Source organism: Mytilus trossulus, chromosome 12 (assembly GCF_036588685.1).
Source record: "Mytilus trossulus isolate FHL-02 chromosome 12, PNRI_Mtr1.1.1.hap1, whole genome shotgun sequence".
Taxonomy (NCBI): domain Eukaryota; kingdom Metazoa; phylum Mollusca; class Bivalvia; order Mytilida; family Mytilidae; genus Mytilus; species Mytilus trossulus.
The window spans coordinates 42,333,008-42,359,935 of NC_086384.1; the positions used below are offsets into that span (position 1 = coordinate 42,333,008).

Consider the following 26,928-nt stretch of genomic DNA (forward strand, 5'->3'; position numbering starts at 1 on the left):
AGTTTTGTTATAATCAGCTTAGTACACTTAAAATTGTTCTTATCATGTCTTTTGCAGCGATTATGCAAGATTTTGTTAAAAATTCAAATCATGCCACATACTGAAAGAATATAGCGTTGTGTAAAAATCTACAATCAATGATCAAATATTCACCCAATCTGCATCCAGTTAGTCGAATATTGATACAAAAGATGATTCTGAAATGACGAACACAACTTAATAATGTACATTTTTGTTTTCGTCTCTTTGTGAACATTATACCTCTCATTTCCTTAAAATCTTTACTTTTTATACTAATAAACCATTTTAATTTTTTGGGGTAGCTATCACACGTTTAGGAAGGAAATATGACAATAAATTAGTAAATGAATTGTTCAAATTATCTATATACCGACTCATATGGCCTAACGTTAAGCTAAATTCAAGAGAGGAATAACTATACTAGATCCCTCTTAGTATAAAATGTTTTGTAACTGGTTCAAAAGGTTTACTTTATAATATATGATTTTAGGACAAGTTTTCTTTAATAGCCAAATTAAAGGAAATAGGAACAAAAGTTAGAAAAGCTTCCCAAAGCACTCGCTTGCTCTACCTACTTATATTCTTTGAATAGTCCTATTTCAGGACAATGTCCCCCTCAAATTATGTTTTGGACTCAATCCCTAGAGAAGATTTAACGATACGTGTTATGCAAGATAAAAGTTTAGCATGGTAAATGGAGGGGGATGTCATATTGTTTTAATTATTTTCTAGGGGGGGATAAAATAAAAATAATGAATTATTATGGTAAAATCAAGAAAATTATATGTATATATATTTGATTTCCAAATAATCAGTCCCCTTCCCCGGTAAAAACAAACAGACAAAAAATAGTACACAAGACCCAACTTAGAAAAATAAAGACTAACCTGCAAAAAAGTTGGGGCGATTCTGTATTTTTCTTTAATTTACTTCTTCCCCAACAAACTTATTGATTTGGCCTTCATAATTGTTTTCAATCGGGCATCACTGCTGATATTAAAACCGTAACGTCTTATTCGTGAAATTTGGTTTTGATGTTTTGTTGATATCATATTGAATTTCCCTTCCTATATTAGTTTGTCTATCTTTGTTTCACTATGTATAGTTATCATTGTATAATATAATGTGTCTTTTCTTTAGGCTATTAAGTTTCCTTACTGTCTTTGGCATAATATTTATTGTCCAACACTAGGTGATTTTGTCCCTTTAGCAGTTTTTGAATGTCTGTTGTACAGATAATTATGAATATGTTCAAGTTGTCGATCAATCTCGTCCTCGTGTCCTAGATGACGACATCACTGATGGATTTTACATTTGAAACACTATGATTGCTACTCGTGTAAAATGTTCTGCTAACACTTTCTGAGAACATTTGATCGATCCCAGTTTGTTTTTAGGGATTTGTGCGTCTCAATCTTTACGTTTTCTTTTAAATTGTGTTTTGTAGACTTGTTTGTCTTTGTCGTGTTTCTACCGCTATGGCGCTGTGAGATTGCCTTTGACCAATGAGTACGTACTGTGGATTCATTTATTTTCGTGGGTACCAATTTTCGTGGATTGCAGAAAACTTGTATATTCGTGGATATTTAAATTTGTTGTTTGAGAAAAGTTTGCATACATTCCAATTGAATTTTGTATTTCGTTGAACATTTAAATTCGTGGTTCCTCTGTTCCCACGAATTGCACGAAAATTGGTATCCAACGAATATTAATGAATCCACAGTATATATAATTTATTTTATATCATCCGCCTTTCTTAAGCTTATTTTATGATAGTTATAGCAATCTAAAACTCTATTTTAATGTGTTAATAATTATCAGTACCAATTTTGCAACAATTAAATCTAAATTAATTAAGATCTGCGTTAACAACGAGATAAAGAATTCTAGGAGTTTAAGAAATATCATATCCTGTTTTTACAGAGATGACATTTCCATTTATTAAAAAACATACTTTGTTTGTTTACCGACTTTCAGGTGAACTACCATTTTTTAAGTACTCTTGAAATGGCAAACATAGCACATAAGAAACGACACAAATTGAATTATTTGAAGTACAAAAATAATATATTTTAATGAATCTTTAATGGTTATTGCAGTTGCCGTTTACAGCCTCTGAATTAACATCATAAGACGTTCACATTTCTATATTAGAACCAAGTGTATTACTTTGACTTTGCTGTAAATATAAGTAGGATTCGGTACTTTTTATCATTTATATTGCATTTACTTGTACCTCAGTGTTTCTGTTAGTTTACATTTGACTGTATTAAAAAAAAATCCCTTTGTAAACATGTATTATTTTAATTTTAGTTTTTTGTGTACAATTTGGAAATTAGTATGGCGTTCATTATCACTGAACTAGTATATATTTGTTTAGGGGCCAGCTGAAGGACGCCTCCGGGTGCAGGAATTTCTCGCTACATTGAAGACCTGTTGGTGATCTTCTGCTGTTGTTTTTGTTTTCATTTGGTCGGGTTGTTGTCTCTTTGACACATTCCCCATTTCCATTCTCAATTTTATGTATGTACATGTGCGAAGATCCATCCGTTTACGGAGCACCTTTTGAGATCTGCGAGGGCACAGTAAAATCCGTGTTTATTCCTTATCGAGGTTAAGGTAGATATGTCACTAAAGTCTTTATAACAATATTTACAATGACAATCCCTACACCAAAACGAGGGAGTTCTAGAACACTGGACAGTTTTATAAACTTATTTATTTTTCGGTTTGTCTGCTCATGTTTGTAACTCACCGTGTATCATCGGTATAGCGGATATAGGTACTAACCAAGCGGGCATGATAGATTTTGACCATACGAGGTAACGAAAATCTTTGTTTTGCTTTATCAATATTCAAAAGAGGGACGAAAGGTACCAAAGGGACAGTCAAACTCATAAATCTAAAACAAACTGACAACGCCATGGCTAAAAATGAAAAAGACAAACAATGTACATTTGTCAACATTTGAAATTTCTGCTCCTAAATAATTTTTGCATCGAAGTTTTCCTATTTACAAAACAACTTTGTTATTCTAATAAGGACAATTGACTTGTACATGCGCAAAAAGTTGTGAATGTCAACACCTTTCAATTTCGATACAGTTATTGAGAAAACTACATTTTTTATCTGAAAAAAAAACTAATACAGGGCAAAAAGTAATAGTTACCAATCATAAACCTACCTGTGATTACTCATTCCTTGAAATTTTTTGGTTAATAAACGAGAATGGAAATCCAGATTTTGTGTACGGTGTACAACAACTTAACTATGCACCGTACATAAGGATTTATTTGGTCAGCTAAACATCGTAAACAACGCTTCTTTCGAGATAGAATATCGACAAATAACATGTTTGAAAGATTTCAATGCCAAGTATTGAAACAGCTATACGTTTGACACGCACAGAGTAGCATCCCAGCAGAGAAAGAGTTGCGATGAATATAGAATTATATCGGACGAGACGAGTGCCTACTTTTTTTACAAGTATTTGCACATGTTTTAACTAATCGTTCTTGTTTTAGGAAAATAATGAGACATCTCTTATCATGAACCTACGACCAAATCATTTATTAAAACAGCCATTATGTTTAGATTGAAGTACACATTGATATCATGTCAACAAAACAAAGATTTTTGTTACCGTGTAAGACCAAAATCGCTCAGGATCGATTGGCTAGTACCTTTATCCGATGCACGATGATACACGGTGTAACTATGCGAAATCCAATAAATGATGATTTAAATTGGAAGGATAAGTGCTCCTTCAATGCACGAGTAGAAATGAAAAACTAGACAGAACGTTTTTTTCAAAACAGATACAATTAATGGTCTCCATAAAAAAATGATTATAACAAACTGAATGGGTCTAACAATCTATTCAGAGACCCAAATGTTGCAACACATTTTTCCTAGTTACATGGCAATTACGATGGTGTCTCCACCGATAAACAACATCGTTTTATTTGTAAATGACATAACATGAAATAGGGACGAAAAATACTAGAGGGACAGTCAAGCTCATAAATCGAAAATAAACTGACAACGCCATGGCTAAAATTGAAAAATGAAAACAGACAAACAAAAGTACACATGACACAACATAGAAAACTAAATAATAGTCCCCACGAACCCCACTAAAACCTAGGGGTGATCTCAGGTGCTCTGGAAGTGTAAACAGATCCTGCTTTACATGTGGCACCCGTCGTGTTTCTTATGTGATAACAAATCCGGTAGATTGTCTAATTCGGTAGGTCTTTTCACGAAGGGATGATTTCAACTTCGCCATTTGGTTTAATACCTTCCTCATGAGCAGCAACCTTCGTTCAAGAAAATCATGATAGGAAATGCAAGCACATGAATATCGTATAAATTGGGAGATATATACCCCGTATGCAGGTGCTGCTAGAATGTTGCTACTTAGAAATGGAAAGTTCACAATTGAACACATTTCACTTAGTAACGCAATGCATACCACCACGACACTAACTATAGAGGAAATCTTAAATCATCATAGGTCTGTTCTATTTTCCTTTAGAATTTCAACCGAAGATGAAGTAGAAGATCTAACATCATTGTGTCTGATACCTTAACTACATAAGTGTTCTGATAGGAATAAATTCATTTAAACAATCTGTAATTGCTTATCTTTGTCTTGAATTTTTATGCCTGATTTACCTTAAGAAGTTAGAAGCTTTCATATATCATTCACAAAAGAAAAAAAGTAGCTCTATCTTTTGTAAAAATAAAAACATATGGTCATGCGGCATTTTGATGGTATTCACATGGGCTATTTGACCAACACTGTAGATTCGCACTTAATTCCTTTTCTGTCCCTGTTACTTTCAACCTTGTAGGATTCATTTTATTTATTCAAACTCTAGTGTTGATCTTTCAAACAATATTCATTTCAAACATTATCCACCAATCAGAAGAGTACAGGAAGCTCTCATCAATTAGGCGGTACCCAATGACGTATATTTATTTACTGAATTTAACCCTACATAAAACGCTTGATTTCTGAATCGTTGCTCAACGAAATCTTTTTCTAAATTATTAACATATATTTTATCAGCAATAAAAGCAGGGCTTAAAAAAGTCATTGTGAAGCTGCAATAGTATTTGAACAGTTTTGTCTTTTTCTAAACTTCAAACGAGTATTCCCCATTCAAAACTAAAAGAGAAATTTAAAAAGTTGGTATTGCTTAGTTTCATAAAAAGAAAACGACCAACGTATATACAAGTGTCTTTTCTCAGGTAGTGATAAATCCTACTTTGTAAAAAATCACTCTGATTCAAACAAACAAAAGATTGCTAACATATTTTTACGTTTAAATGACGTGTTTTTCAACAGACTATCGGCATCGCCATAGGAACCAAGTTAGCCTCTCTTTTTGCTGACGTTTTCTTTTATTTTTCTAGAGGCTGATTTCATACAGAAACGTTTTAGGAAAAAATAAAAATCGTATCCTTTTCTCTTATTAAATAATTCCAAATGAGGTGACTATGTTGAACGCATTTAGCATATCAAACTAGAGACAAAGGATATAACAGATACAGTTAAGTCTTTCAAGTTTGTGTATCCTTAATTTTTAGTCATTTGTACATTCAAAAATACAATAGTAAATCATGTATATTAAATAACAACAGCTCTCCAAAACTTTGGGGTAGTGTTGACAACGGAATGTGATGGTAAACATATAGTCTAGTTTTAACAATGGTTTACACACAGTCTAGTTTTAACAATAGTTTACATATAGTCTAGTTTTAACAATGGCTTACATATAGTCTAGTTTTAACAATGATTTACATACAGTCTAGTTTTAACAATGATTTACATACAGTCTAGTTTTAACAATGGTTTACATACAGTCTAGTTTTATCAATGATTTAAATAAAGACTAGTTTTAACAATGATTTACATGTAGTCTAGTTTTAACAATGATTTACATACAGTCTAGTTTTAACAATGGTTTACTAACAGTCTAGTTTTAACAATGGTTTAAATATAGTCTAGTTTTAAAAATGATTTACATATAGTCTAGTTTTAACAATGGTTTACACACAGTCTAGTTTTAACAATGATTTATATACAGTCTAGTTTTAACAATTGTTTACATACAGTCTAGTTTTAACAATGATTTACATACAGTCTAGTTTTAACAATGGTTTACATATAGTTTAGTTTTAAGAATGATTTACATATAGTCTAGTTTTAAAAGGCATACATCGCACAAAATTGTCTAAGTAGTGAATCTGATGTTATATTTATCATGCTATAGATTAGAACTATAACATTTTCTGTTGCAATTAGTTTGAGGTTAAATCTTAGTTTGGTTGGCCTATTAGTTCATATCTCTCATTCTTATATGACGTTATTCTTTTGCTTTGTAAACAACATCGTGATAAAATTCTTCATATACAAAAAATATATCTATACTCAGCGCCGACTCAGAGATATACATAATAATGGCTGTTACAATATACTTCCCACGTAAATCCATATGTATTGGAACCTAATTGCAAACCATTTTCCGATTTTATTGCTTTAAAAGTTGCAGTAATAAAAAGACAAACTAACTTTTATTCTTATTCGGATGCATAATAAAAAGAAGTGATCCACAAGAGCTCAGAGAAATCAACAAAATAAAATTAAACAAAATTCCCCGAAAGTCTTTTAATGTTTTTGACGCATTTAAGTCAAAACATTACTTCTTGGCTTCATAAAAGACTGTAATAATAATATAAATTTATTTGGCCGAAAACATAAATCTTTACATACATGAATTACAATAATATAAAGAACAATTACCAATACATATACAAATATTAATACTTATTCAGTTAAACTAGAATAATATAAATTAAGGCGGGCCACAAAAATTAAATATCCGCCACATAAGTTACTGATGCATAAAATGCAAAAATAAAATAAAATAAATAAACTAGAAATTTGACAAAAATAAAAAATGGAGAGGGCGGGTGGGTAAATTTCGATCTGATTACTCTAACGTATTCTAATGTAATGGCTAGGAAAAAGAATTCACTTTAAAACTAAAGGTGGAGTGAACACAATTCAAAATCAGTTATGCGAGAATATCAAATGATCGGCCAAAGGGGGGTAACTAGAACATATTTCGCATCGTAATTACTAGTTTTTTAGAAAAAACAAACCAATTACTTCTTGGCTTCATAAAAGACTGTAATAATAATATAAATTTATTTGGCCGAAAACATAAATCTTTACATACATGAATTACAATAATATAAAGAACAATTACCAATACATATACAAATATTAATACTTATTCAGTTAAACTAGAATAATATAAATTAAGGCGGGCTACAAAAATTAAATATCCGCCAAACTAGCCCGCCAAACAAAACCAAACAAGTTACAGATGTGGTTAAACCCAAGAGATGTAACACTCTCTTGAAAGTTCAACTCCAAGCAGGAAGAATAAAACACTTCTTCAGCTGCTAGATCTACTTAGGAGATACTCACGGAAATCTCTCCTAAAAGTAGAGTACCTTAAAGAGACATATATACACTAATGAATCCAAAGGATGAAACACTCCCTTGAAAATTCAAACACCTAAGGAATGAAACACTCCCTTTAGGCTAGCCTATAAAAACTAAATAATAATAATGACATACATGAAGACAAAATACAAAATACTAAATTATTTACATATGATTAATAGCATGCTGGAAACACTTGCGCAATTCATATTGCCCAGCTTCATTAAGGTGAAGCCCACCATCTTTAAAAGCAAATAATGACCTTACTGGAATGCCTTTATGAAAAAATCTTTTAAAAGACCTAATATAGCTTAAATTACTCTTAGAGCACATCCTGCTCAATTCTAAATTAACACTTTTACACTTATTACCTGTATAAGAAAAATCAACAGGCCTTGGCAGAATAGAAGATATAAAATTTTTAATACTGGATGAATAAGATTTGATAGTAACAATAAGTTCCCTAAAATCAGCAATAATTTTGTCAACAGAGTTATTAACTATATCATTCGTACCTAAGTGAATAATAATATGAGAATAGTTAGCTAAACATATATCTCTACCCTTAATCATGTTTCTTACAGAATATATCCTGGCTCCTCTGACCGCGACCAAATCCATGCAAATTATGTCATCCAAATATTTCCCTATAGAATCTGTAAAAACCAAAACCTTCTTACTGGTCACAACTTCTGAAAGACAATCAAACAAATTTTGCCATATGTCTAACTACAGAAATTTTATCCTTCATAGAAAATTCTAAATATATTTTATAGGCATCGCTTGCCCAGTCCCCGTGTAATTGAATAAGATCACTAGGTACATGTGAACTAAATGCAAAAGTGGCACCACCTCTCCTAAAACTATGTGATGAATATAGATTAGGATCTCTCCCTGTCTTCAGAATAACAGATTTCAGCTTTCTCTGGAACTGACCATAAGTGACTGGTGTCAACTTCGAATTCTTACTTATAACAAAGGCAGGGGAATCATGAGATGCCGGAACTTTACTACACATATGATTATACGCAGAAACCGGACAAAGGACAGAGCCAGGGATTTTAACCAACGGAATCTTTAATCTTCTAAATTTCGATCTGATTACTCTAACGTATTCTAATGTAATGACTAGGAAAAAGAATTCACTTTAAAACTAAAGGTGGAGTGAACACAATTCAAAATCAGTTATGCGAGAATATCAAATGATCGGCCAAAGGGGGGTAACTAGAACATATTTCGCATCGTAATTACTAGTTTTTTAGAAAAAACAAACCCATGACGTCATACAAATGAAAACTCTACAGTTGAATGTTTTCTCATACGTGTACCATCGAAATTCGTAAAATACTGTATTGAAATTGATTTTTAAGGTAGCTTTTGTTTTATTTTCTATTCTATTACATTTTATGCATAATTACTGAATTCAGCAAGTCAACATGGCGACTCCTTAGTTACGAAATGTCAACTTTGGATTTGACGAAGGCTTACGAGAAAAAACATGTAAATTAAACATGGCAAATTTTGGGTTTGATAATTTTAAGAATTAAAATTTTGTTTTAATCTGTTTTTCACGAAACAATCCATACAAGATACCGATTTTATGAATGTTTGAACTTAATCGAACCGGGAGTAAATAGGAACAGCCACACACACAGCATTCTAACCATCGCTTCAGTTTTTTAATGACCGTATTTGTCCAATAAGAATCGAAATAATTCATGGAAGTAAAATTAAGAGTGGAAATAGGTTTAGATTGGCAATAGATTGTTGAAAATTTACACATAGCTTGAGTAAAAGTACATACATATAACGTTATAGTCGATACTATAAACAAGATAAATAAAGAGGATATTCCATTTACGACGAGCACAATCAGTTATCAAAAGTGTGACGCTTTTTGGAATTTTGGTTCCTTAATGCCCTTCAACTTTGTACTTGTTTGGCTTTCTAACTATTTTGATTTGAGCGTCACTGATGAGTCTTATGTAGACGAAACGTGCGTACTAAATTATAATCCTGGTACCTTTGATTATTATTTACGTAACTTACCATCTTGAACTTTATTCAATTAAGTTACATTATTCGTTCAAACAATTTTCATGACAATGATGGTATAGCAAGACGATTTTATTATTATTAGGACTACAAACGATAAGGCATAACAACTTGTCCAAACGAACCATAACAAAAACATCAAAAATATATCATCCATCAATGTTCGACACACAACCATCGATTGGTATGAGAAGTACGTTTAATGAAATATTTAATTGGTTATCATAGGTACCAGGATTATAATTTAGTACGCCAGACGTGCGTTTCATCTACATAAGACTCATCAGTGACGCTCATATCAAAATAATTATAAAGTCAAACAAGTAAAAGTTGAAGAGCATTGAGGATCCAAAATTCCCAAAATTCCCAAAATCCAATTTCTAAAATATGATTATTCGTTCATCTATAATACCAGAAGTCATTTTCATAATAAGCTAATAATGGACCTCTAGTAATACGATATTGTCCAATATTTTTGCAACTAACTATATAACAAAAACTAATAAACAATACTAACTCTACAGGAACATATGATATCATTGTCTATCAAGCAGAAATTAATGAAAATATTGATGTTTTTATTAGCATGCTTCTGGTTTGTTTCATAAAAACACAAATGATAATTGCTATCTTGATTATTTTTAGAAACAGTAGTCAGTTTTTTATTGATCATCTTAACTAAGGATCACGTTCTATTTGTAGTCACTCAACAGTTTGCAGTAACACGTATGTCTCTCTTTGAGATGTCAAGCGGTGCCATGATATTTTAATAACATCCCAACAAAAGTCAGAACTTTTCACTTTACGATAAAGATTTATCCTAGTACTCGGGTACTCGATTCCTGATCGAGTACTCTAGTATAAAATTTCAGCTTTTGACATCCCTTATTCTTATATAACATTATTCAAAATTAAAGTGACTCTGAATATATATAAAGTTAATAATTTAAATAAAATTTTATATTCAATACAATTTCATATTTTTGCTATTTGTATAAGCATTCTTTTAGGAAAATATTTAATCGTACAGGATGATGTTAAATGGTCTGAAACTAATGCACGCAATATCATTCATTGCAAAATTGAATGCGGATGTATTCGTGCATATATTATGTTTTGATAAAGGGAACGATATACTTTATAAAACAAGACACCACTTGTGATAGTTTATGAAAATTAAATGTAGTATTTTTTCTCAATTACAAGTCAAACGATTCATTCTAGAGAAGGCCTGACATATTCTGTTGTACAAACGCAGGTAAGAGGTTAATCGTTGTGATCTATAGATATAGAAAGATGTGGTGTGAGTGCCAATGAGACATCTCTCCATCCAAATAACAATTTAAAAAGTAAACCATTATAGTTCATATTACATATTATGCAACAAAACTATGGCTGACATGTTTAATGTATGTGCCTGTCCCAAGTCAGGAGCCTGTAATTCAGTGGTTTCCGTTTGTTTATGTGTTACATATTTGTTTTTTCGTTCATTTTTTTTACATAAATTAGGCCGTTAGTTTTCTCGTTCGAATTGTTTTATATGGGCTTATCGGGGCCTTTTATAGCTGACTAGGTGGTATGGGCTTTGCTCATTGTTGAGGCCGTATGGTGACCTATAGTTGTTATTGTTTGTGTCATTTTGGTCTTTTGTAGATAGTTGTCTCATTGGCAATCATACCACATCTTCTTTTTTATATGGGGATATATCAGCTTTATACTCATTGAATAGCACTAAAGCAAAGATCATGCTCATCAATAGACTCATTGTCGATGCTGGGCTAAATTATAACGCTAGACGCGAGTTTCGTCTTCAAAAGACACATCAGTGAAACGTATGGTTTTGGCTTTGGTTACTGTTGTTTTTGGATTTTCCTAGGAGTTCGATAGTTAATGTTATTTTTTTGTAGTGTCAACGTTAAACCGGTCAACCGGGTAACCGTTTGAACGACCTTATACCGAATACCAAAAACGCTAACCGGGTAACCGATTTTTTTTTTTTTAATTTTAAGGTTCGATATAAATTTGTATTGAAATCATTAAATGCTTATTTTTCTTTAAAAAAATGTCGTTGTGCTGATTAATTTGACAGATCCAGTATACTTATTGCTATTATTAATACAAAATATGGAATTAATTACAACTTGTCTCTCAGCTCGGGGGATGATCTTAAGGAAACATAATTAGTATACATGTTTTTAAAAAAACTTAAAATCAGTAATACGATTAAATTTTACGATTTACTTCATTATTTCATTTTTGTAACAGCTAGACTTACGTCTGAATGTGCAATCTCCGTCGTACAAGGCTTTGCATACGTTAAACAAAATGCTAACTCAAAAATTGTGAAATGCAAACCGATGTGGATCTAAACAATGTATACTTGATAGTACGAGTAACAAGCCTTGGCATAGTCATTTCAAACACTCCACATTATTTTCGGAAGCATAAAGAGAAAATGAAATAGTCATGGGTTTTAGCAATATTAAATTCTACGAGATCAAGCATTTTTTTAATTTTTTTTCCAACCTGAAGTTAGAACAAACGCCATAGACACTCATACCACATCTTCTTATATGTATGTGTATGGTACTATAGATAAGGCCTTCAACCATCAACTTGAACTACCGGTTAACCGGTTAATCGGTTGAGTGATTATCCGACTAACCGGTTAGACAAAAGTGTACGATTTGACAACACTATAACTTATTTTACTTTTAATATCAAAGATGTCAATTGACTTGGAATTGAAAAATGTGCTGATGTATCTTTAAATGTTTTTAAGGATTCGTTATTGCATAAAATCAAGGTTAATTTGATTCTTTCAATTTGTCTGTTCATATTCTGAAAATCATTTGGTTGTGTTATATAGGAGATCTAAGTTGTATGGCAGGAAACTGATGACTCCTGGTCAATTAATTTACAACTTATATGTACTCTTATCATATTTTATAGCACCTGTCTCTTGTTTTATTTAAAATAAGGAGATGTCGTATAATTGTCAATAAAACAATGTACCAACAGAATCATAATGACCTAGAATTGAATAAACTCATGATAGATACCAGGATTAAATTATATATTTACGCCAGACGAGCGTTTCGTCTACAAGACTCATCAGTGACGCTCGAATACAAAAAAGTTGAAAAAGCTGAATAAAATATGAAGTTGATCAGCATGAAGACCAAAATTCCTTGACGTTTTGCCAAATACAGCTAACTTGAGGGTAATCTACTCCAGAAGTAGAAACGCCTTATAGTTTTTCAAAATATTCTTAAGTTTGTACACAGTTAATTTATGATGATAACCATATAAATGGTAATTCATGTCAGCACAGAAGTTACTTTCACTTTCCGTGCAGCCGTAATAAATGAAGAGGAGTATCATATTAATTGTCAGCATCACAATTGATTTTCATTTTTTCAAAAGTCTATAAAACCACATATTTCCCCCTTTTAAAGACAGTAATTATATATAATTATATATTGCGGTTTTACAGTAGAATATTGTACATCGCCTTTGATTTATTTTGTTTTTAATTCGGAATGCTTCCTGACCAATGCAGTTTTCGTCAAAATATTTTTTGTTGTGAATATACAATGTCGTTTTGCTATTGAATTTTTCTCTTACAAGTTTGAGACTATTTTGGAGCTCAATAGTAATTTTTTACTTAGATCTACTCATACTGAGGTTCCTAAGAAGTCATAACCTTGATTGTTTTAGTGGTAATTGTATCTATGATACAGATGAAAATCAATTAAATTAATTAATAGAAAGGAGTATTTACTTGACTAGCTCAATATTACTACCATACCAGTGGATATATTGCATTTAATTTGCTCCAATTAATGCGGGTATATTGCTGGGGTCAAATCATTTCTGTATTCTCTACTTATATGCCAATTTATTATTTTTTTTATTTTAGTCCTTTTTTTCTCAATTCAAAATATTATAGCACCACAATATTCTCTATTCTTTATTACAGCCTATTTTTCTCTTTTCTTTTACACTTTATACTGTATTTTGTGTTCATTATTTTCTCATCCAGACCCGTAAACATTTATATTTAAATGATGATTTAGTTAGCTTTAGAAAAAAGGCTTCAACTCCAATATAATGGCTGTTATAGACGGGAATTGGTGCCGTATGGAAAGCGAGGAAATGCCATATTCAGATTTGAGTTTTGGTATTAAAATGGAGAAACTTTTGCACAAGGAAACATCCAAATATCAAGAAATTATTGTATTCAAAAGGTGAGTGCTGGACATAATAATATTTGTTTGGCAAAGACAGAATTGCACAATTATTAAGTTACATCACGGAATATATTCTTAGCTTAATCCACCCTTGTATACAGAAAGAAATGCCTGTACTTACCAGACCATGTCAGGAATATGACATTTTCTCATTCGTTTGATGTGTTTAGATTTTGATTTTGCCATTTGATAAGGAACAGCCTTCAACAAATAGTAAAACCTATACCACGTAGTTAGCTATTAAGGCCCAATTATTTACAAATGTAATACAATTCAAACTAGATAATTAACGGCCTGATTTAGGTACAAAAAAATGTACACTTTGTCAAAACACAATTAAAGTCATAAGAAACCTCAAATTAAATGGGCTTTTTTATAACTCAATGGATAGTTTTCATTTTGAAACTTATTTACACAACCTTTGTTTCTGAAGAAAATTCTTTAATTTGTTCACATTTAAATAATCTTTATTTGTCATATAAGTAACATTATACTTGTGACATAAACAAAAGTAACAACAACAATAAAATAACTGAGTTGAACACACACATATCTATATATATATACAAGTAAAACTAACTAAGAGTCCCCTGTCCTCAGCTCTAAAGACTGTTTTATAAAGGAACCTGTTTTTTCCCTTGGTTTATATTAGAAGGATTTAGTAGGATTATTAGTTTTTGTGTATCAGATAGATTTGGAAACATAGGATTATCTATTGCCATGTCATTAAAGAGTTTTATACGTAAAATGTTATTAATTTGACAGTGGAGGAGAAAGTGATGTTCATCTTCTAAGGTTTTACAAGTTGGACATGTTCTATTGTCTCGAGGTATTTTTAGATATCAGCCCTTTTCAATGAGCAATTCTGATTTTTGTAAATAAACGTCTAGTTTCAAAATTTTGATATGCAAGATAAAATTCTTGGTCTTGTTTGACTTTAATATTTTGTAAAGAAAAAGTTTGTTATTTTCGTTCAAACTATTTATTTTATTTTCCAGTAGTTCTGAATAAAATTTACTTGTAATATTCTTAATCCAAGTTTTTAATTTGTTAACTTGTTCCATGTTTTGACAGGACATTACCTTTTGTGTATCAATATTCATTTCTTGTGTTGAGTCTTTTATAAAAGTGAACCAAGTATAAACTCCTTGTGAATCAAGGTGTTTACTTAATGTATAACTTTCTTTTAGTACCGGGTTTATGTTTTCAGTATTTAATCTAGCCCAATAAAGAATTGCTTGCGTTTTTATATATTTTTCTATTGATTGTCTACCAAGTTCAGCTTTAACACCTAAATTAGCAGATGTTTTTTTAGTACCTAGAATATATTTACAGAAATTAACATGAACCTTTTCGAAGGGAGTCTTATCCAAATATTGGAAAGTATCTATATCTTTGTTTTGAGATTTTAATCTGCCTTTTGCTCTATAATCAGATTGGTATGTATCCATGTATGGTATTTCAGCATTATATGTTAAAATTGGTTTTATAAGAGAATAAAAAAAATTACAGGATACATTAACAGGGAAATTTTCCCAAAAGGCTGCATGTGTTTTTAATGAAAACAGAGCTTTCCTAGCTTATTTGTCTAAATCTGTTAAACTTGCATTTGAATTTCCGTTATTTTTTATCAGAGTGCCCAGAAATTTATATTCAGTAACGTTATCAATTTTTTCATTATTGAACCTTACAATGTATGGTTCCAGTTTTGTAGTTCTTTGTTCAATGATTATTGTTTTTGTTTTTTTAGTATTTAGACGTAATTGCCATTTTTCACAGTAATTTGATAAGTTATTTAAGCTATTTTGAAGACCTTCTTTACTTTCTGTTCAAAAGATCACTTTATTCACATTGCTTCCTTCCAGGAAGCAATTCGCCCGACATATTTTCCGTATGCAAGCGAACTCAGTGTGACACATCTCGTAAAAATCCGGTGATCGCAATACGCATGGGTGTCCTTAAAAAAAACTATTACCTGATTGTACATGTTAAACACGTGCTCAAAACACATGCTTTTTGTTGAGTGATGACAACCGTTAAACTTCGAATTCAGAAAACGAACATTAATTGCCTGCCATATTTGCACAACAACACTGACTGATTGAAAAAAAATTGACCATTATATAAAATTTATGAGAAAAAAGGATAAAATCTTACATAGAAGACTGAGTTTATGATGTTTGTATGCATTGGTTCAAGAATTGTCATAACATTTCTTTTTTCAACGGTCACTCGTTTATTTTAACTCTAATCCTTACCTGTTATATGTAAATTGAATAAAACATCAAACCAATTCATTAATAGTTGTCTTACATACTAACATGTTTATGGCCTTTTATTTTGCAAAAAAAAAAATCTTATATTAATATCGTTTGTGTCATTGATAAAAGTATCTTTTTTACAGTCAATTGTTTGGAAATGTTCTTGTCTTGGATGGGATCGTTCAAGTTGCAGAGCTTGACGAATTTGTATACCACGAGATGATGGCTAACTTACCTCTGAACTGTCATCCGGATGCGAAAAGGGTATTGATTTATTTTATTCCTATTGATTCATTATTACTCCTAGTATGCAAATTTTCGTGAATCGCGTTTGCAATTGTCTATATGTAGGCAGACTTTTGCAAAACCACGCAATCAAATATTATTGGTAAATAAGTTCGAAATAAATGAATCTAATAATAGACAGTATTTTGCCTTTTTTGTCAAATTAACCATAAACTCGATTTTTTTTAATTGCGCAAAATGCAAAATTTGTGGCTAACTTTACTGACACATTGTTATTACAAAAGGAGATGTTTTTTTCTTGTAATAATGGATTCCTAACAACAAATATTTAGAGGTACGTATCAAAATGAAAACCCAGAGGACCCGAAAGGTCTTCAAGACAACAAGTAGAATCCTTGAAACCGAAACTAGCATACGTGATCTGTAGTCAATTGAATTTTAAAGTATGCTGAATATTTAAAACAACATACATGCGTGTTCCATAAAATAAAAAACAACATCACAAAAGAACATAAAACGAACAGAGTATGTGACTGTGTTATTTTTGCATTTGTAACATATAGTTATTCGATTGTATAATGTACTTAATTATAGTAATGTGTTCAAGCATATTTTTTTTGCAAAAATATCAAAAAGGATCAGACACAAGTCAAAATAAATATTAGTTTAGTCTTAAATTCTCAATTTTATTCTCCCTGTTTATTGATATAAACCAAAAGCAAATAATGATAGAAATATTACAAATTTGGACTTTAAATGTCGTCATCTAACGTAAAAAGTAAGATACACCTATGACCAAACTTCGAAACAGCGGTTACGTCCTCTGTACTACGCTACGTTGAAAGTTTAGCGAAGCCTTTCACCACTGTTTCGGAGTTTGACCTATGACAGGTAAAAACGCCCTTTTTCTACTTCAGGTATTGATAGTTGGGGGAGGAGATGGTGGAGCAGCCAGAGAAATTCTGAAACATCCGTCAGTAGAAAAAGTTGTCGTCTGCGAAATTGACGAGGTGACAATATGGAATAATTATAGATATAGGAAGATATGATATGACTTTTATGGAGACAATGCTCAACCATTGCAAATGATGTAAACAATAGTGAGCCCTTTAACAATGAGCAATGAACATTAAAAATAAGCTATAAAAGAGCCCGAAATGAAAAAATGTAAAAATGTTCAAACGTGAAAAGTAATCACTTGATCTATGTACAAAACAGATTAACGAAAATTAATATGATATACAGCAACAAACGACAAGTTGATTTGGCTTTGCTTTTCTTTCTGTTTTCATATAGTCTATATTGTGATTTCACATTTATTGTTTTTCTAACTTCTGATGTTGTTTTTGTATATGATACATTCTTTTGATATTATTACTAGTTGGTATTTTTTATGTGTGTATGTTTTTAAGAAGGGGTTTTAAGGTGGGTCGGAGATAAATATTTTTGTTTTTTTTTATTTTCTTTTGTTATCACTTGCGTTCTACATATAAATCAAGAACTTCTTTTACAATTCAACCAAAAGCAGTATGTATTAACAATAGTTATGTATGTCGTTTTAGAAAGTTGTTGATGTTTGTAAGAAATATTTTCCAAAATTGGCCGAAAGTTTTAGTGATGTCAGGGCAGAATTAGTTATTGAGGATGGCATTGAATACATAAAGAATCAAAAAGGTGCTTTTGATGTTATTATGACAGACCCACAGGATAAGACAGGTAGAGTTTATTTAATTATTTACATATTGTTATTACTAGATTTATTTCACTTGCCTTGCCGGGGTTTAAAAGTTCGCTTAGTTAAGACCAGTCCATCTATAGACGGGAGTTTTGGGATAAACGCATCAATAAAGTGTTTAGTTATTCGTCCCATATCATACACTCAGTTCGTGTGTATATGCGTTTGATGACACTGACAGGTGATTAGAATTCAATAATAATTATAACGGCAATCATCCTTATCACACATATCTTTGAATAGACTGTTCTTGTGCAAATTAGAACATAAGCTCCGCCCGATCAGTTGAAATAACATTGGTAATATCATGCACATCATTATCAATTTAAAGAGGATGTGTAGTGCCAATGCAAGTTACCATTCTTATACAAAATGTTGTATCTGTGATGACATCGGACATGGTCGTCTTTTTCGTGACTTTGCAATACAAAATTAAGAGTAAATCAAGAATAATTTTACGTCCATATTTTTGAGAAAATGAAGCGATCATCTCTAACAAAAAAAAATAATGATTAAATCAAAATAATCAATATGGCGGAAAACGTTCTTATCATAAGTTATTTTTTTTTGAAAACGCAATGCTATATTGTCGATTGATATATTTAGATCTTAACATCATGTTTGCTTATCCTTCTTAGAGAATATACGTTTTCTCATATTCTCCATCTAAAAAAATAGGGTAGCAATATTGATGACTAACACCTCCCGAGATTACCCCCAAAGTTTTAAAAGTTTAGCTTTGAGCGAGCCTTATGAAGGCTAAATTATTAAGAAACTAAGGTTACAACTCCCTTTTTCTATTGCCGAAGTTAGTTACAATTTAGACCTTTTTTAGTCACACAGCTCTAAGTGTGCATATGTGATAATTCCTGACGATTGTAAATTGAGATGAGCACTTTCGACGGTTTCAATTTGTGTCATTTTTATTTCATTTTATATAGCACTGGGTCGACCATGCTGTCGATAAACTATTGGTCCCCTATGGTATCTTTTGCTCAGTAGTTAGTGACATTCCGTCATTGTATGATTTAATACATACCTTTCTTAAATGTTCTATGAGAAGATATAAAAACTATTTACAGACATAGGTCCAACCATCACAGATAAAGTTGATATCAGATAGACCTATCTTAATTTCTTGCTACTTTGAAGACCTGTTGGTGACCATCTGTTATTGTCTGTTCTGTGGTCAGGTTGTTGTCTCTTTGACACATTCCCCATTTCCATTCTTAATTTTATTGTCTGAGAACTACGCCCCTTTTTATCATAAAGCCATTAATCTGGTAGTTATACATCCTTGCCTTTGGGTGTAGATATAGACTTATTAAAAGTTAACGTGCTATCTTAATTTTTTATAGGAATAGCTGAAGGATTACATGATGAAGGTTATTATAACAGTATGAAAAGAGCATTAAAACCTAACGGATTGATTTGTTCTGAAGGTAAATCGGATATCGAGTAGAAATCCAAAACAGAAAGTCCCGTTATATAATCCCATGTCCACATCAAAACCTCATATACATCAAAGGAATGGATAACAACTGGCGTATTCTTCACCTGTTAAATGTATTTTCTAATGTAAAGAATTGTAGATTAAACCTGGTTTTGTAGTTCGTACTGTCACTAGTACAAAAAATTTAGGACAGTCGCGTCAAAATCCATAGTATTGCCAACAATGTATGAACAAAAAAAACCAGACAAAGTCACATGATAGGTTAAAATGTCAAAAAGGGGTACAGGATCAACCTTTTGTTATTATTAAATTAATAAAAAATTCCCGAGGCACATAAGTATAACGGGAATTGATTGTCTTCTTGCGCATGTGTAATACATGTATTTGTAGGCGTAGGAATTTTTGGCGCCAAAACAAATTAGGTAGTAAAGTGACTGTTTTATATAGTTTATTCTAGCCTGTACTGCGTACTGTGAACACCGTATTTTTAAGGATTGTTTAAGGAAAAAGATTTGCATAATTTTGTGTTTTTGTAAATATATTTTTATGTAGGTTGATTGGCTATACACACGTAATCGTATTTCGACTTTTGTACTAAAAACTTTCATAGCCCTTGAGTCCTAATGACTCGCTTTCTTTTCTATTTCGATATTTACAAACAAAATTATGTTTTTCTTTTTCTCATTTGATAAGTGAGGTCCATAAGAGTATATATTTTTTGTTGAACAATGATGTTATTGTTTTCACATTGTATAGTGTGTGATATGTTTATATTGATCATTTGTCTTATTAAATCGGCAGCTCACAATATGCAGTACTCGAGCTAGTCAACAAACATAAGTTTGTGTTGTATTTTTCTTTAAATAGTTTAGATGTATTAAGTGGAAAGAAGACAATCCTTATCCCAATATCATTAGTTGAATGTTATGTTAGCGTAGCTCGAAATACCATATGAAATTCGATGACCCCATATATATCGTGTAAGGTCACTAGCACACATTTATGAAGAATTCATCTTACCGACTATCTTCACATATGGTATTTTGACAAGCGGCCTATCAAAGTGATCAAGTCTTCAATATGTAGTATTAAGATTCTTCTTCCATTTGTCTACACAGAAAACAAATGCCAACAATAACAATTTTTCAGCTTTAAATTTATTTTATGAATTCATTTCAATCGTTCATTATATGTATCACATTAAGAGGTATTAGATATATATATATAAACAAACAAATATGTAACAAAAATGTACCACAAGGCATAAAGACAAAGCACATCAGCAATGCAACACAAGGAAATGTTAAATTTAGAAAGGATCCGGGGAATGTGTCAAAGATATTAAAGTACAGAGCTACGTCAGAGCATAAAATATTAGAGATAGAGTTATTCCTTCATTACAAGTATTGATTGCTCATTTTGACACTGCTGAAATATAGTTAAGCTACATGAGTCATTAACAATGATTACATGCATGTTATATGTCATTTAAACATGGCTAGATACGTCAGTATACATATAATAAACGGAGTGGTGGCGAGTTGTAAAATATTGACGAATATACTGTATACCAATAATCAAATGAAAATAGAGCATGGTGTGATATAATATTGATTCTTATAGGAAAAAATTAAACTTGTGTATACCTATAATACGGCAAACTGTAAAACATGGTATGGTACGATGGTATGGTATGTGGTATGGTATGGTGGTATGGTACGAATACCATCATACCATGGTATGCATAACTAGTACCATGGTATGGTATGATGGTATGGTACAAATTACTATACCATGGTACAAATTACTATACCATGGTAAAAAAATTTATACCATGGTATAACTTGATGGTATGAAGCATTATGCATGTTTTTGGAAGTAGAAAATTTAGAAAAGTCTTTATTCTTTAGCTATTCTTAAACTTATTTTTTTATTAATGTTTTTATTAATTATCTGTTTTCTTATCTTTCTTTTTTGACCTATGCAAAACAAACTCTTTTTTATTCAATAAGAAACAGGAACAAGAGTATTTGTTGAAAAACAATGTAAACAAAATATTTATTCGTTCAATTTTTTCAAGACATTTAGAATCAAAACAATTAATTTAGAAAAGAATTGCTCACACACATTCAAAAGCGGAGTTAGTTCTTTTAAGTTAGGATATTGACATACGTTAAACAAGTTAAGAACTTCATAAAGTTGTAAACAAAAATTTAAATTGTGGAAATCTTGATTCATTCTTGTCCTATCCTTGCCAGTGTGGTTGGTGATTAGTTGTAGTAAGTAAGAATATAATCTGCCGTGACTTAAACTTTTGTTCAATTACAGGACTTTTTATTGCTATTTTTTTATTGCTGTACTAGTGTTATTTTGTCCACTGTAATTAATTTTGTCATATTTAACATTTTGGTTATCGTCTGTTAAAGTCATTAAGTCAAATGGCTATGCTACTATAAGATTAACATGATTATAGCATGTTCGGTAGGTCACGCAGTAAATACTTTTATATGATTTATATGTTTTATTTTTGTAAACAAAGAGTTGGAGAATATTTGGAGATAAAGTTATATAAGAGCCCTCTGTTTAAGTGTTAAGTAGAATTGAAGGCGAGAAAAGACCAATACAATATGAAAGTTTAAAAAGGATTTTGTTATTCTGGACAGATTTTAGCATATCTTGGGAGAACTTGTAGATTCATAGAAGTTGTGTTACATTACTATTCAAGATCATTCAACTGTATTTAGTTTTGATATTTTTGTCCGCTCAGACTGTTGCATGGTTTTGTCCACACATATTATTGGACTCTATGCGTGGTTTTTGTGTGTGCACAGTATTGGACACTGTTGCTTATTTTGATGCGGAATGTAAAGAAATCCATTTATGATGTGTGAAAGTGACGTACCGATGAATCTTTGAATGTACAGTTGTAAACTGTATATTATGTTAATATTCCTTAAATGGAGTTTTTAATAAATCATAGATTAGTCAATTTGCTTGGATATTTTTTTGAACAACATGACTAGACAGCATTGGATTATCTGTCGTTAATTGTCCGTTATTTCAATGTACCAGGCCTGACCTGAAATTTTATGTTACTCGACCACAATGGCATTGCCAGCAAATTGTGTCACTTCTGAAAATGTCAAGAAAATCATTCTGGGGATTTGTTTGAAGACAAAACAATTTTAACATAGGGGTGGGAGGGTCCATATAACAAACAAAAATATCCGGTAGTACTAAATGAAAACTATGATAAAAATAAAAAAAAAAAATTAAAACCCTAATTTCCATAAACCATAGATGTTATTACATCTATGCATAAACTAATTGAGCAAGTCTGAATAAACAATATTCTATCATGGCAGATATAGGGACAATCTGTATTCATAATATTCGATGGAACATCAGATGAAATTATAGATTTTTTTCGTCTAGCAAATGATTATAACCCTTTATTAAAGTCTCAACTAAGAAATCTCAAACGAAAAAAATGTTGTTCTTAGATGTTGATGTAATTTAAGGTCAAAGGTTTACAATACATGGCATTATTGACCTTGAAATACATTTTAAAGAAACCTAGTCTTATCTATATCTGCACAGAAATATAGCTGTCACTCACAGCATTCATTTTAGTATTATTAAAGGTGAAGCAATACAGCAAAGTAGAAACACAAGTGACCATAACAAATTAATAAAAATAATAACTGGAACTATTGATGGAGAATTGAAATATCAATATATCAATATCATATAAATCATTTTCATCTTTGATTAAATTAAAATAATGCATCTTATAATGACCATTACAAGCTTAATAGCGTTGTATCCTATGTGATGCGTTGTTTCATGGTTGTTTAATAATAACACAATTTTCTGTGTTGTTGTTTATCCTGACTTTCAAGACATAACTGGATATGATTATATTATTATTATTACATGTAGTATACAAACTATTCATTTTTTTCAATTAATTTAAAAAAAATGAAATAAAGTTGTTTATTAAAATTTCACATAATAAAAAAGACACATTCCTTGGTTGATATTGTGTATTCACTTCCTTCATTCACATTGTTTTTATATATAATGAAGAAAACAAAATACACTCTTAGACTACAACATGTGCTATCTATCCATGTATGAATTAACATAGCAAAGAGTATATTATATTTAGTGACAGTTAAATTTGAAAGTATGGTGTTTTCTAATCCACACAGGAGATGCATTCACCTTTTATTCACATTTTTAGTTGGATTTATTGGCCATAGATGTAGACAGCATATGCAACTGTTTAAAGTGTCATATTTCTAAACAATATAAAAGTTGACCATTGACAGAAGGTTATGCCATCAAACTTTAACTACATTATCTAGATTTTATATACCTATATGGAGTTATTCTCTTTCAGAACGTCAGGTCATTCTTTTTCAGAATCAACCCGGACGATACCATGTTTCAATGGTATATGCTCCAAGGCATACAATAATGACCTGTGTACGGTCATTATTTTCCTTGATTAACATGCAATCTATGATTTACTTCAAAATTTTATTCGTCTTATAGTATTTTGTTGCCGATTTCGAAATTTATTTTCTAAAGTTCAACCGATTATAGATGTAAAAGAAACCGTCATTGTAGACCCGCAATTTAATTTTAGAAAAAAAATAACGTGAAGTTTTGTTGATTTATCGCTATAAGAAAGAAACATTATCATATAGGTCAGATGAATTGTAATGTAGACTTTCATAAAAAAAATCAAAATTTAACATATTTGTGTGTAAGATTTGGAAAATCTTATCGAGTCAAACTGAATTGGTTGATTGCTTAACGTCCAGTGGAAAATATTTCATGCATGTTCAGAACGATACACACTGAATAGGAAATCATACTGTGACCTATATGTATTTATATTCGTCTTCGTGTCAGTTCGTAACTTTTTAAAATGTATGTATACCTTTTACTCTATCAACTGATCAACTAATAAAATAATCTTATATTCTATTGAATAACACGAAAGGGTCGGGTGCGGAGGGTATATAATTTTATCCTGATTATCTTTTAATAAAATGTATTGCTGTTCGAAAGACAACCTTTCTGAATTTTTCATTCGATTCAAGTAAAATGGATAAATAAATAACAACTTTTCCGCGATAGAAATAACATAACAAAACGTAAAAAAAACATACCCCTCCCCCTTTTCCATAAGCTAAGTGATACAATAAATAACTTACAATGTGTCTTGTATTTGTCATGCACCGTTATCGGATGGTAACAATACATTTGTGTCTTACTTCATGCAGTTACAGTAATATTTGCATTGTGTATGGATAACAATTTTTAAAAGATTTATATCTAAATTATTTAGTGAGTTTTATTTCACATTTTAAATGAGCCGCAGGGCGTATTAAACCTGAACGCATTAGAAAGGAATATCCCACTTTAGTGTTGTCGGTAAAAAAGGATACTTAATTTTACAAATCTTTATAAAATTAATATTTTTTGACGGTATATAAGTCAGATAATGCATATTTTAAGGTTTTTCTTGTCGTAGAACACACCTCGGGGTGTCAGGATTGTTCAAAGAAAGACCTCCCTCCGGTCGGTCTTTCATTTGATCAATCCTGTCACCCCTCGGTGTGTTCTACGACAAGAAAAACCTTAAAATATGCATTATCTATAACATAATCATAAGATATGCAGTACTTCTCAAAAATTCAAAGAATAATTGACAGCCATTTCAACCTGTCAGAACAGGATATTATATCTATCTATCTTACCTTAACTTAATAGTTACCTGATTATATGTACATAATCTCAACAAATAAAAAAAAAATCATATTATAGATTTTTCTAAATTTCCTACTTCAAAAAACCATACCATGCTTCACACCATCAAGTTATACCATGATATAATAATTTGTACCATGGTATAGTAATTCTTACCATGGTATATTAATTTATACCATACCATCATACCATACCATGGTACCATTCATGCATACCATGGTATGATGGTATTCGTACCATACCATCATACCATAACACATACCATACCATCGTACCATACCATGTTTTACAGTATGCCCTATAATACACGTTGGACAGCCAGGCATTTTGATTTGAAGCAAAAACGTTATAGAAAATAGACATTTTCACGACAAAAATGAACCGATACATGTAAACATAACGAGCAACACCAACACAAATGTTCATTTGGGACACCGATGTTGTTCAAAATACAACTGACGCGTTGCAATTTCAATTATAATTCATCCATATACGTCTATGTTCTATTAGAATTAGAAAATGATTCCAAAGTGAACGAAGAAAAAGAACGTCATATTAGAGTTATGCACATACACCTTCTAAAAACGATCGAACAATTGCAATCAAATTTCCAGTAAAGAGAGTTAAAACTCACATATTCTATAGACAGGCGAGTGAATTAATGGCATGGTCTAACTAATCGTTTCGTAAAAATTATTTGGTAATCTTGTTCAGCATAAAGTATAATAAAACAATTGATAGGTAGTTAGTATATTTCTGATTTCATAAATGTAAAAAAAAGCATATTCTAATAAATTATTAGAAAAAAACAGTTTGTTGTTACATTTTTTTTAACATAAATGTATATTTGTATATATTTGAAACGGAATGAGATGCATTGTCCACATTTTAAATTGAATGTTTTTAAAACTTTTTAGGTAAAGATATGTTTTTTGAACTATCATATGTGAAAAGATTGATGACTTTTTCGCAAAAGATATTTCCTAAAGTAGCATATGGATATGCAGTTACTCCATCGTACGCACCTGGCCATATTGGATTTCTTCTATGTAGCACGAATCCAGTATTAAAGTAACAATATACCAGCAAACATATTAACATCTTCTTTATTAAAGCTGCTTCAAAAATATCGAACGATATCACTTGCTAGCGATCCTACACATGAATAGTTGAAGATATTTTTGATTTAGAAGGGAGGGGGTTATAGTTGCTTTCTTTTTTGATTTCATGTTTCTTGTTGTTCTGTTTTATTTATGTCTATCTGTGTTGTTTCTATTGGCTTATTAATCCTCTGTCCTGTATTCATTTCGATATAGCACATCTGGTCAAGTTGGAGAATGTTCTTGTGTTGTACTCGTGTTGCTCAATTTTATGATTTATGTGCAGTGTTTTGTGGAAACTGGTTGGTTTTGACTTCAAACAGTCTTATGTTCTCTAGCAGCACATCCAATGTCACAAATGTTTTGATTGGTATTTGATGTATTGGTGATTTTTTGCTTTCTGTATTTGTCACACTTCGTGTGTGGTTTAATTTACACCTGCTTTTGGTTATTTTACCTATTAGCACTACTTATGCATTTATCATTTGCATTATGAAC

At 31.0% G+C, this 26,928-nt stretch overlaps 1 protein-coding gene across 1 annotated transcript; it reads left to right on the forward strand.

Annotated features, from left to right (window-relative positions):
• Positions 1-13,660: 13,660 nt before the first annotated feature.
• On the forward strand, positions 13,661-26,405 carry LOC134692469 (spermidine synthase-like). Its single transcript, XM_063552921.1, has 6 exons — positions 13,661-13,848; positions 16,256-16,376; positions 17,276-17,368; positions 17,921-18,074; positions 19,452-19,535; positions 26,248-26,405. Exons 1-6 carry the CDS (start codon positions 13,712-13,714, stop codon positions 26,403-26,405), a joined length of 747 nt encoding a protein of 248 aa, XP_063408991.1. The 5' UTR covers positions 13,661-13,711.
• The last annotated feature ends 523 nt before the right edge of the window (positions 26,406-26,928 follow it).